We start from the raw sequence: 12,456 nt of genomic DNA on the forward strand, positions 1-12,456 counted from the left end.
GGTGCTTGAACCACCTCCGATGACAGGCTGTTCCAGACCTTGGGGGCTTGGACAGTAAAGAAATTCTTCCTTATGTCCAGCCTGAAACGGTCTCGTGGTAGTTTATGACTGTTCGACCTTGTCATCCCTTGTGGCGCTCTGGTGAACAAACATTCCCCCAGATACTGGTGGTCACCCCTGATAAACTTCCCCAAAGCCATCTGCTTTTGCATCCTCCTTAAAACTGCCATGATTTGACACTTACCCTGATTGCCAACATCCGCTGTTCAACTCAATTTTTTTTTTGCTGAAATAGGGTAGATGTGTCCCTCACCTAGAAACTAAGACTAGGTCGCCTTGTTCTTGAAATATATTTTAAAAGGCAAAGAGACTGCTTTATCTCACAGAGGCTATTAATATTTAAACTCCTAAGCCTATCAGCTGTTCATTTCTCTGGCTTCTTATATTATCTCAATGATGCAAGCAGCAATTAATTTTCAATATTTTTATTTATATTTTTTCCATTGTAACCAATCAATATTTTCATTTGATTTTTTTTCCATTTTGTATAAATACTTAATTAGCCATCAACAGAATGGATCATCCTTTTTTTTTCTTAACATAAACATTACTAAAAGAAGGCAGAACAGCCTCAGACCTGCAAAGCTAGAGAATATTGCTGGCAGCTATGAATGGAGAGCTAGAATGACTGGAGAGGGATGATCTTGCCTGAAGCAGGGGGTTGGACTAGATGACCCGTGGAGGTCCCTTCCAGCCCTTCTTCTCTGTTTCTGTGATTATCTAGTCCTCCTCTGGGCCAGTGGACTATTGTCCATTCTTTTTTCCCAAGCTAGCACTAAACATCCCAGATGCTCCAGCTGTTTGTTTCACTTAGAACAGTGGTGCTGAACTTTTTGGCCAGACAGGCCAGATCAGTTGACGTGTGGAGCCCATCTGTAGGCTGTTTCAGGCCCTGGAGCCCAGTACTGCCCCCTCCCAGCTCCTGGGTGCCAGGATTGGGTCCCAGGGGCCTGGCCTTGCTCCCTTTCAGTCCCCCACACCAGGATTGAGCCCTGGGACTCAACACCACCCTTGTCTGGCCCTGCGCACTGGGATCAGGTGCTGGATCCAGTGCGCAGGGCTCGGGGCTCCCCATGGGTCTGGAGATTTGACAGCACCACTGTCCCACTGCCAAATTTGTGGACCCGTGGGGAACCCTGTGGGCCAGATTACAGTGCCATGGGCCAAATCAGGTTAGACATGAGGAAGAACTTCTTCACAGGAAGGGTTGCCAGAATCTGGAATGGGCTTCCAAGGGAGGTGGTGCTCTCCCCTACCTTGGGGGTCTTCAAGAGGAGACTGGACAAGCACTTGTCTGGGCTCATCTGACCCCAGCACTCTTTCCTGCCCAGGGTAGGGGGTCAGACTTGATGATTTACTGACGTCCCTTCCAACCCTAATATCTATGAATCTGGCCTGCAGGTCAGAGGTTGGACAACCCTGCTTTAGAAGACTTCTCTGGATCAGAAAACTTCCTCAAATTCAGTTTGTTCTCTTTTTTTCCCTTAAATTCATTCCAAAGCTTCTAGTTCTTCCACCTTCTACCACCCTAAATCATTCCTCTTCCTGCTCAGTATTATGCCCTTCTGATGGTTTTGAGCCATTAGCAAGTTCAGCTCCTTTCCCATCAACCCATTGTTTGACAAAGGTACCTGTATTCAGCTCTACATATGTGTGATGAAGTCTTCCGTCCCTGTATGAACTAACATTATGTCCCATTAATCAGATTTGCAGACTATAACTAAAAATGCCACAGAATCTTCAAATGCGCTTCAAGGCCATAGCAGAAATTCAGGTGCTAAATATTATCATGTCATCCCAGACCATAAAGATGAAGCAGTCAGAACTGAGATGGACCAGAGCCAACTTAGAATGGAACAATCAAGTGGTTATGATAATGCCACACTGCGCTTACTCCCTTCTGGAAGGTCCCCATTTGAAAGAGGCATGCTGTATGAATTTCTAGGCCAAAAAGCCTCTGAAAATGAGCATCCCTTATCAATGGATAACAGAACAGAAGAGGAGGGTTGTGTCATTGAGTCCCATAGTGATGAAGAGTATGAAGAGGATGTCATAGAACCAAGGACTCTGAATGAGATAACTACAGTAACCGATAAAACCAGTCCCTGGTCCAGTCTTGTATCTGAAGTGGAGCAGGGTCCCAGCGAGGAACTGGTACACTTGAAGAATGAAGGCCAGTACCCAGTGGATAATGGAAGTTTACAGAAAAGAGAGAGTGGAAGAAACAGCTCTTTGTCAAGTATGCTGGAGGATGACCACCACAGCCTGCCCAGCACTGCGCGATCATTTGTTAGTCCATATACGGAAGAGAGCGAGGCACAAACAATGGGAAAAGGCCTTGAAAGTCCAAATAATAATATCAGACCAGCTGATCTGGAGGAGTTTCAGGCTGCTCATTTATCAGAAACACATCAAGCAGATGATTTGGAAGATGAGAGCACCGAGCACATCGGAGCATTGGAAGCCCAGCAAGCAGAACGAGACACAGAGTTTTGTGTAGTCTCTGGAGAACCGTTGACTCTTTCAGATAGTAGAGATTTTGCCATAGCCAAACCCTCCAGCATGGAAGAGAAAATTAGTGTGGATTTAGATGTGGGTGATCAAAGTGAGGAAGGAAGTGATTCTGCGAAAACGTATATTAAAAGTTTGTCATCAGAGACAGAGGCTGCAAGAGACAGTGGTAGCTGTTCTGATGAGATCCTACATGAAGAATCAGAAAAGCCTGTGAAAGCTAGTGTTGTGCTGTATCCTTTTTTGTCTCTCGTGAAGCGCACTTTACACTCGGACTTATTTCTTAATTAGAAAATCTGTATGATTATCATTGCTGGGATAGGGCTACATTTCATTTTAAATGTAAGATGGCAAAGTTAAAAACTATCTGCCAGTATGAAGCCTTACAGGCCAGTATTCCCCCAAGCACAACTGGATTTTGAACAAGTTTTATACAAGTGGTTTCAAGATCATGCTTCAGCCATTGTCCTGCTTTATGTTTAAACGGTGTTTCTTCTTGATTCGTTAATAAACTAGCCATAAAGGAGGATGGTTGGCCAGTCTAAAGCTAAGATCCCATGTTGGTTCTTCATGTGTGAGCAAGTTAATGGGTTAACAGGAACCTTAGTCCTTTTTAAATTTTGAAATTGATTCTTACACTGGCTATTCAAATTAAATTGGCTATTTAATTATTGATAGCTAATTGTAATGGGAAATTATAGTGGTTTTTTCCCCTCAGAAGTTTTTGCCAATCACTATATTGAGCAGATCAGAAGCACCTTTCAGAAAACCTGTTTTGACCAACTCCTATGTGCATAGGTTTAACAATAGTCCCCTAATTATGGGTTAGTTCACAAACTGTGTATTTGTAATGGACACAGATGAAGACAGTTTCAATCCTAACCTGCATTAGTTTTAATTAAAAAAAAAAAAAGAAAAAGAAAAAAAAGAAAAAATATCCATTAAAAACATGTTGCCACATTTCAGTAATGGATGAAGTGACACCTATGTTTCGCATGTTAATTTTGGTAAAGCATGTTGCAGTTTTTTTCGGAATGAGGATCTCTGTGAAATATTACTTATGTATCTTAATCATCTCTTAATCGTCAGATGGCACAGACTTTCACTGTTTTAAAATTAAATAAGATGCATTTGGCGTAGTCAGAGATGCTTCAAAACCACTTTTGTTCTGAAGCCGAGTCCAAATTTTTAGCTATGGTGGGGCTTTTGTGTAACTATACCATGCTACGTGTTATTGCTTAACAGCTTGGTTCAGACCTGATCCTGTTGCAATTCCCAACTTCTTCCTTCCACCCCAGCACTTGGAGGTCTCCATGAGAATGCTCAGTGCTGCTTCTCAGCCATCTGCCACGGCTCCTGACGTAAGTATGGTTGTCACCTTCATTCCTTTTCAGTCCCACCTGAAGGACCCACCTCTCTTTCAGACAAGATGTCAAATGAAAGGTCCCTCGTTCCCTTCTCTGGCTGTCAGGGATTAAGTTAAGAACCCCGTGACAGTTTAAAAAAACGGTGGGGACAACTTCATTCCCAGTAGATCACTTCGCCTCTCAGTGAAAACATCTTTCCATATCCATGGCTGCATTAGCTACAATATTCCCGCATTTATGACAGCTGTCACATTTGCCTTGCACACTCATAGACTATAATTCTCCCTTCAAGCTAGGACAAACTGGAAGTAACAGAGCTGCAGGCAGTCAGCACTTTTGAAAATCAAACGATTTATGTCCTTAATATGAAAAGATGCTTTATGTTAGGCACCCAGCTTTGAAATTGTTACCTGGAAGTATTGCTAAGACAATCATGACTTTAGCAAGTGAGTTTACAGCAGAGAGTCTCTGATCTGGAAGTGGCAAAGTCATTCTGCAGCTGATGTGGGGGGAGCAGTGCAAACTTAGCGGTGTCCATGAAATCATTCAGGAAGGTAATTGAATGCTTTGGCAGTATCTTAGACATGTGTAAGTCCATAAAAATACTCGTTTGCTTTGTGAGGGTAATAGGAGCATTTCATTTTCAGAAAATTCCTGGCTGTCATCTTTTACAGGGTCCAAATATTCACATACAGCCCTAGATAAAGGGAGCTGTTTGGTTTTACAGGTGCAGATCTTGGTAGTGCAACAGCTGAGTTGTTTGCTACCACTCCCTTCAAATGTAATGTGCTCATTCCCCTCCCTTTGACCTATTGAAGCAAATGCCGAGAAGAACATTTATGTAACTGGGAACATCTTGCTTGGCTAAACAGGACAGAACAGGCAGGACCTAATGGCCCTGAATTAATGGACACTACCTGAAAAGAACAAACAAGTTTACAGGTTTGTCACTACAACTGGGATGTCTGAAAATTGGTCTTTTAGTTAGGCAAATTGTGGTTTATTTTAGGAGCAGCAAAATTCTCTTGTTGTAAATTGGTTTTTATACATTTAAAGTTTTCCTTTTCTAAAGCTGTCAGAAGTTTTCAGTAACCAAATATCCCTTGGTTCAACTTTTCATTTCCACCATAAATCTTCTGAACCTATCCTCAAAGCTCCCTACGTCCATTTAGTTTTCCATAGCTAACCTCTGCTCCCGTTCTCACGCCAGCAGTTTAGTGGTACATCTTCACTGCAGAATCACCACCACCTCTTCTTAGCAGAAGAACCTTCTCCTTCTATGTATTTTTAAATCACTGTCTGTACCCATGACTTTATGTAAAAAGCAAAATACTGTTTGAATCACCTCTTCATCCAGCCACTAGTTGAATCGTTAGAGCATTAGAAACCCACACTTGAATGGGACTTTGTGGATGTTACTATTATAGGAATGATTAATGATCATTAGAAAGAGTTAGCAGAACAGTATTGTATCAAGAGGATTTTCCTTACACTGAACACTTAATTCCAGGAACGTTGTATCGATCTTCGCAGTGCTACATTTTATTCTAAGAGGGCATATTGGCCTTATCCAGTGCAGGGCCCAGCGCGTTATACAGCAGTAAGAGAGATTCCCTGCATCAAGCTACAATTTAAGCAGACCAGATGGACAAAGGGTTAAAGAAAAGAAGCCCTGTAACTGATTTACAAGAAGAAACAGAGTTAAATGACTTGCTCAAAGTCTCACTGCAGATCTGTGGATAAGCTAAGAACTGTACCTGGTTGTCTCAAGTCGAGTGGTTTAACCACATAAGAACATGAGTAAATACAATAGCATCTGAAATAATCACTGTCCTTTTAAAAATATGGAAAAAAGTCGTTCAGTTGGCAAGACAGGCGTTCAAGTCCAGTGCTCTGTATAGTTGGCGGCAGGATTGGCGCGTGTACTTTGAATTACTGCATCTTTCTAAATGTTGATCCATTTAAAAGGGAACTGGAAGGCTTGAACTGCCATGGTTTCTGCTCCCCGGGTTTGTTGTTGATTAGTCCTGAGTGTCGCTTTCTAACTCGGCTTGTTTTTCTCTGTTCCTCAAACTTCACATACCTGGGACGTGACATCAGGCAGAAACCAGAGCTGCAGCTGCTCTTAGCTGAAGATCAACAACCCTCTTTTGCCCATAAGACAGTTGGCAAGCACCCCCTACCCAGCTTCTCTAGAGCCTCTGCCCCCATCTCCCTCACCCAGCACAGCCTCCTGCTTGTTTTTTTCCTTGGTGCCTGATGGGAGCATAGGTGGGCCTCCACAATCACATAGAGAAAGGCAGAGGCACTTGTGGAGAGAGTGGGATTACCAGCTGCTGTGACTAAGGACAGAAAGTAACTCTTCTTGGAGAGGAAGCTGCAACTCAGGTTTTAGTTTGACATATTCCTGGTCTTTGAAATGCGTACAACACCCACCCCCTGCGCCCCAAACTAGAACTCCGGTTAATTTTCTCCACCGCTGGCTCTGGTTCCATCCTCCATGTCTTTCCCATCTCCTGTGCTCCATATGGCTCACCCTCATGCCCTCCAGCCTGCCAATGCCAGCTTGATCAGCCCCACCTTCCCTGTTCATCTGTGTCTGCGGACCTCCTCATGTCTCCTTCCTCTCAGCCCCTAATCTATGGAATAGCCACTCCAAACTGGTCATTAAGGTCATATATTGACTTCCAGTCTCCTATCAAGGCTCTGTTATAACCTTAGGACATCAGACCACTAATGAAGACTAGGTATAGCACAGGCAGTGCTGGCTGATCTTTACTTACTTTAAAGATAAAGCTACTTTTTAAGTGTCAGAACCAATGTTGCACACATTGCCAAGGTGTGTAGCCACATACAGCCTATTCGTCTCACTGGTTCCCTCTTCTTGCATCCATTGTTCTGCCTCCTTTTTAGGTTAGACCCCAGGCTCTTTGAGACATGAATCTTACCTCCTTATGCATATGCCTGGCATCTAGCACACTGCTGCCTTGATTCTGATTTGTGACTTTCAGGCATTATCTTGGTATAGAAGAATAAATAGTAAAGTGATTGTAGAGTAGGGTAGATGCTTTCAAACCCCAGTTGAAGCCTCCTTCCTGCAGAGTTGATAAATCACCCTATGAGGCCATCTGGAAAAATGTTTGTTGTTGTTGTTTTTTTCAAACTGGAAGGTTAAATAAGCTTTTTGTTAAGATTTATCCTTCTCTCCTTTGAGAATATCCTGACAATAACTTTTATGCTAAAACCAGTGCAGGAAAGAACTTTTTTCTATTCCTTTCTCGGTGAATTTACTATTGAGCCAAATCAGAAGGAGTTGCCTTGTATTATGACACTGACCCTGTCAGATGCTCACGATTTAATAGAGCCTTGTTCATGGTGAAGCTGGAACAGCTCAGAAATAACCCAAACAGCCTTTCTTGTGCCTGTGACTTCCTAGTTTTTGCTACCATATCAGTTACCACCTTCTGCAACCACTTTTCTAAAACTAGCAACTTGCTTTTTATTTTTTTGTGCTCAGGGTACTTAGAGGACACGAGGTAAGGATCCTTTACATTGCAAAACTGTGTTCTTCATCCGTTGGACAGAACTACTGAGATTTTTTTCACCTTATGGCTTATACGCTCAGAAAAGAAAAGGGGAGCATTATACAGCTAACTATGCATCTGAATTAGCTTGTGTGTGGAAAGAATAATGTATACCAAGCCTCCATGGTTTCATACAAACTTTTTACTGTACAGGAGGCAAATGTAGGTGCAAGGTCACTTCTGACATGCAGTTGTGCAGTCTGTTAAGTCTAATGCAAAAACAGAACCAGCTGCCAGATATACTTGTTGCTCCAGAGATGCAAAACGATCGTTGCTCCAGGGTCTCTTTCTTGGTCAGAAGTCTCAGGCACTTGAAATAGCCCAAGCCTCCAAATCTGAATAAAATACTAACCAGCCTTCTGGGTTTATTTCCTCGTTTGACGCACAGTCCTTAGATAAACCTTAGATGATCTGCACCATCCCAGAAAATCACTGCCACTTCTATAATAGGAAAATTGAAGTGCGATCTTTTAATACGCAAGGTCTCTTCCCCCCACCCCCGGCTGCTTTTCTGACTGACGATATGCTAATAAGGCTTTCTATCAGCCACTGATCCTGTGTGATTGAGTTGGCACAGAGAGATAAAAAGGGCAGGTGTCACCTCATGAGCTGACCTGGCACTGGTGGTTTCTCAGTCCAGGGAAGGGGTAAACATGTTGTTTCACATGCTTGCTCTGGAAACTATGCAGGAGGTTAAAATTGGTGCTTCTCATTAAGCTGCCAAAAGTGCCTCTTGAAAATGTCAGTTTTGTGCGTTTCACTAAGTGCTCTAGGCTTGTCCTGCATGCAAAGCATTAGCACAAGTGTGAGAGGCACAGAAAGATTGCTGTGCAGAAGTCTGCAGGCAGCCTCCTTCTGTATGATTAGCCCAGAAGATTCAGCGAACCTTAACTCTGCTGGAAGCTTGCCCTCCAACAACGCTTCAGGACAGATCCCCAGCTCCAGCACACGTGTGCTCAAGATGTATGCGGCATGACCAAAGGGGTCCTACTGGTTTGCATGCTGCTTTCTGGAATTAGTGCAGCTTTGGCACGTCCCACATCACCCACTATATTCCTAGACTGGGAGAAATGCTAGCCATCAGTCAGGCACTGTCTAATGGGGAGCAACCCCTTCCTGTGACTCATGTCCTGTTTCTGAGTTTTGAGGTTTGTGTAATCAGGATGCTCTGTCATTGATGACTGATATAAAGTCTGAGGGAGGGCAGCCCTTGGTGACCTGTAGCAGCTGGTGTCTGGCACTTTCCTCTGGTTTTCTTCTGAAACTCCTACCACTGGAAGCTCATGGCACGTCACAGCCAAGAAGCCAGTTCATGATGTGCCTTTCACATCAGCAGGACACGCAGTGCCACAAGCTGAAGAGCTGCATGTTGAGCTGCACGTATTTGCACATACAACGCTAGAGCATCGTGTCTGACAGCAGCAGACGTCATTCCTCCAATGCTGGTCTGACACTAGAGTCAAGTATGGGCTGATAAAGAGATGGACTAAAAATACCCCTCTCCCCTGCTCCAGTTGCTCCAGGTTGACTTCATGACTTCTTTGCTCAATGAACAACAGCGTGTTGCATTGTTCTGATCATTATCCATGGCATCTTCCAACAAAACCAGAGCCAATAACATCTGAATTTCTTATTTAAAAAAAAAAGAATTTTTAAAAAAACCCAAATGTTCATGCTTTCTTTAGATGTGGAAACAAAGTGGACAACCCCTATATATTGGCCCTTTTTAGGGTCCTTTCTGAGAACTACTTATGTGCAAAGAATAAGGTTTTTCCACCTGCTTTTGGATTACTCATGATCAAAAAAGCTTTTTGTTCTTCCTCAAATTTCCACCTCAAAAGTGACTTTAAAGAGAGCTTGCTGCTCTCTCTCTCAAGGTTTCTGTGGGGCTGGATTCAAACTGCAGCCACAGAGGAGAACTTTCTTGCAAGTTAAGAGCATGTGAAAACAGGGGCATTGCAAGAGCCCCACTGTAATCATAAAACCTGCCCCAGTCATAACCTGTAATGATGAAGTGATCTGAGAACTTTGGACACCACCAGTGGTTTCTGCAGCGCTCAGGAGATGGGGTAGACAAAGGTCTACCCATATCTCCACGATTGCAGTGATGAATCACAGGTCGTTTCTAAATGATCATATCCCCTGAGGCTTTTATAGTATCGCACACACTATTCTGCTTTCTTCGGGGCGTTAGGGCCAGGCCTTGCTCCCAGTGAAGGCAGTGGTAAAATTCCTCTTGGTTTCCATGGGATCAGGCAGTATTTACTGCTTAACTATATGCACGATTGGGGTTGGTATGTTTGAAATTATTAAACTGATCTGGAGCATTTGGCACGTGTTCTGGTTGCACTTGCAAAACCAGCAAATGCACTGGAAGGCCAGAAGTCGTATAACATGAAGGAGGTGAAATTCTGTTGCCGGTTGCAGTTTTAACACACAAACTGTATGTCTGATGGTCGTGTACTTGCAGCAACAAGGCAAGTTCCCACGCAGCCTGCCTCTGAAAGCATTTCCATTTAGTTTCAGAGTAGCCATGGGCAAAAGTCATCATTTGTGGACAGAATCATGTGAAAACCTTCGGCTTTACAGAGCTAAGATGTTTCATTGAGACTCGGAAGTGGGGACCGATTTGAGGAGTGAATGGGGGAGGCTGTGTGTGGTGTGATGGAAAAGCAGGCTCAGCTCTGGGAACAGCCAACCGTTAATCTCACCTAGCACTACAGCACCCTGATTATAGGCACGGTTACACGGCTCTAGTTCAGTCTCTTGTTCCCATCAGTGGCCACCACTTGATGCTTCAGAAGAAGGTGCAAGAAACCCACCAGGTGAGCAAATGTGGCGGACTCTCCCCACAAAGTTTTCGTTGTCTTCTCTAATAAGAGTGGCTTTTAAGCCCTGGAGTATGAGATTTTTACATCCCTTTCATCCTTGTTAATGTCTGGTCTTTGAATCTTGCTGTGTCCGTGACCTCCATGACATCCGTGGTAGTGAATGCCACCACCTAGTTACACATCCTCTTGGAAATCATTTATACCATGGCCCCTTTCCATTCCATAGACTCATAGAAAATGAGGGTTAGAAGGGACCTCAGGAGGTCACATCTAGTCCAACCCCCTGCCCAAAGCAGGACCACCCCCAACTGCATCATCCCAGCCAAGGCTTTGTTTAGTTGGGTCTTAAAAACCTCCAGGGATGGAGATGCCACAGCTTCTGTGGGTGGCCTATTCCAGTGCTTCACAACCCTCCTAGAAAGAATTTTTCCTGATACCTAACTTACACTTCCCTTGCTGCAGCTTGAGCCCATTGCTCCTTGTCCTATCATCTGCCACCTCTAAGAACAGCCCAGCTCCACCCTCTTTTGCAACCTCCCTTCAGGGAGTTGAAGGCTGCTATTCAATCCCTTCCGTCTTCTCTTCTCCATACTAAATAAACCCAGTTCCCTCAGCCACTCCTCCTAAAGCAACGTGTCCTTGCTCTTTGATTAGAGACAGAGAACACAAGTTCCAGATCTATCCCCTTTGCAGTAGTCATGATTGTGCAAATCCTGATAACGTGCCCTGATAATATGGCCAGATTAATACCAACCTTTACACCAGAGGGAATACGTTGGTGAGGAGGTGCAATATGTAAACAGGGGATACCAAAGTTAGAGGAATAAATGCAAATGAAAGGGAAGTTCTGTACAAGCCCCATCCCCAGCACTATGCTTAATTCATCATAAGGAGTGGAATTCCAATGCAGAGTAAATGCTGCTGCTACACTTTTAATCATATAAAATACAGGTAATAATGAGTAAGCCTTGTGTAGAGGATTCCTGAAGTTGGCTAGTAATGTGTGATCATAGCCTTGGCTGGAGAACTGGTTAGAAATCCATTGCCATTGTTACAGCAGAGACCTATTGCGTTGCTGAAATGCAGTCCCCTCTAGGGCAGAACAAAGCCATTGTCAAAGAACACATGGGAGGCCTCACAGCTTAGACCCAAAAGCAAATGTTCATCGGTTTGAAACAAGAAGAAATATATAGGGAAGCAGAACTTAGCGTCTGACCATGTTCTAAGTAGGTTCACTACGGTCACGGTCTTAGAGTGCCGCAGGATCTTTTAATAGCTGATGGGTCTGTCTGATCTGATCGAGCCAATATGCCTAGGGGTGGGATGGCATGCTGATGGGCTGCAGCTTCGGAAAAAGACATTGAAGGTTTTATTCAAAGAGGTGAAGTTTGTAACTGGAAGCAGAACCCAGTGCCTGGCTGTTCTGGGCAGTGATACAGGCCTTTTCTCAGCACCTCTGAGCCTGCAGCTTGCACTTTCCAGATGACTCATCTGCTAACAGTGTACAGAGGTCAAGAGCATTAGCGCAGAGTCAGCTTCTTCTGGTTACTGTTTTTCCAGCCGGTACTAATGGTTCATCCGTCTCTCTGACACTTGGCAGCGAAGAGGGAAGATGGGGGTGGAAAAATGAGCTGGTGATAACGACTCCTCTGAACAACCTTGAGAGAGGCACACTGTACACAGAAGACTGCATATGGGATCGTAGGCCTATATCTGTATTAGATCCTAGCATCTGTCACCATCTCTGCATTTATTTCCCCTCCCCACCCCCAGTTTCTTGAAGATCTCGAACAAGAGCATCATTATAAATCCTTGCAGGGTTCATAGAAATAGGGTTGGGAGGGACCTTGTAGATCTTCAAGTCCAACCCCCTGCCTGGGCAGGAGAAAAACTGGGCTCAAATGAGTCCAGCCAGGTAGGCATCAAGCCTCTTCTTAAAGACCCCCAGGGTAGGAGCCAGCACCACTTCCCTTGGAAGTTGGTTCCAGATCCTAGCCACCCTGACTGTGAAGTAGTTTGTACGGATGTCTAATCTAAACCTCCTCTCCAACAACTTGTGGCTGTTATTCCTTGTTATGCGGGGCGGGGTGGGGGGGGAGGGGG

General features: G+C 44.2%; 1 protein-coding gene across 4 annotated transcripts in view; it reads left to right on the plus strand.

Moving 5' to 3' along the window:
* C2CD3 (C2 calcium dependent domain containing 3) overlaps nt 1-12,456 on the plus strand; it is an 80,817-nt gene that overhangs the window by 60,261 nt on the left and 8,100 nt on the right. For all 4 annotated transcript variants that reach the window (XM_019520928.1, XM_019518769.1, XM_019519576.1 and 1 more), the window contains exons 30-31: nt 1,766-2,804; nt 3,827-3,932. In XM_019520928.1, the coding sequence (XP_019376473.1) occupies nt 1,766-2,804; nt 3,827-3,932 (1,145 nt within the window). The remainder of the gene's footprint in view (nt 1-1,765; nt 2,805-3,826; nt 3,933-12,456) is intronic.

This window comes from Gavialis gangeticus, unplaced genomic scaffold (genome assembly GCF_001723915.1).
Source record: "Gavialis gangeticus isolate Ggan-Ray unplaced genomic scaffold, GavGan_comp1, whole genome shotgun sequence".
Classification (NCBI taxonomy): domain Eukaryota; kingdom Metazoa; phylum Chordata; order Crocodylia; family Gavialidae; genus Gavialis; species Gavialis gangeticus.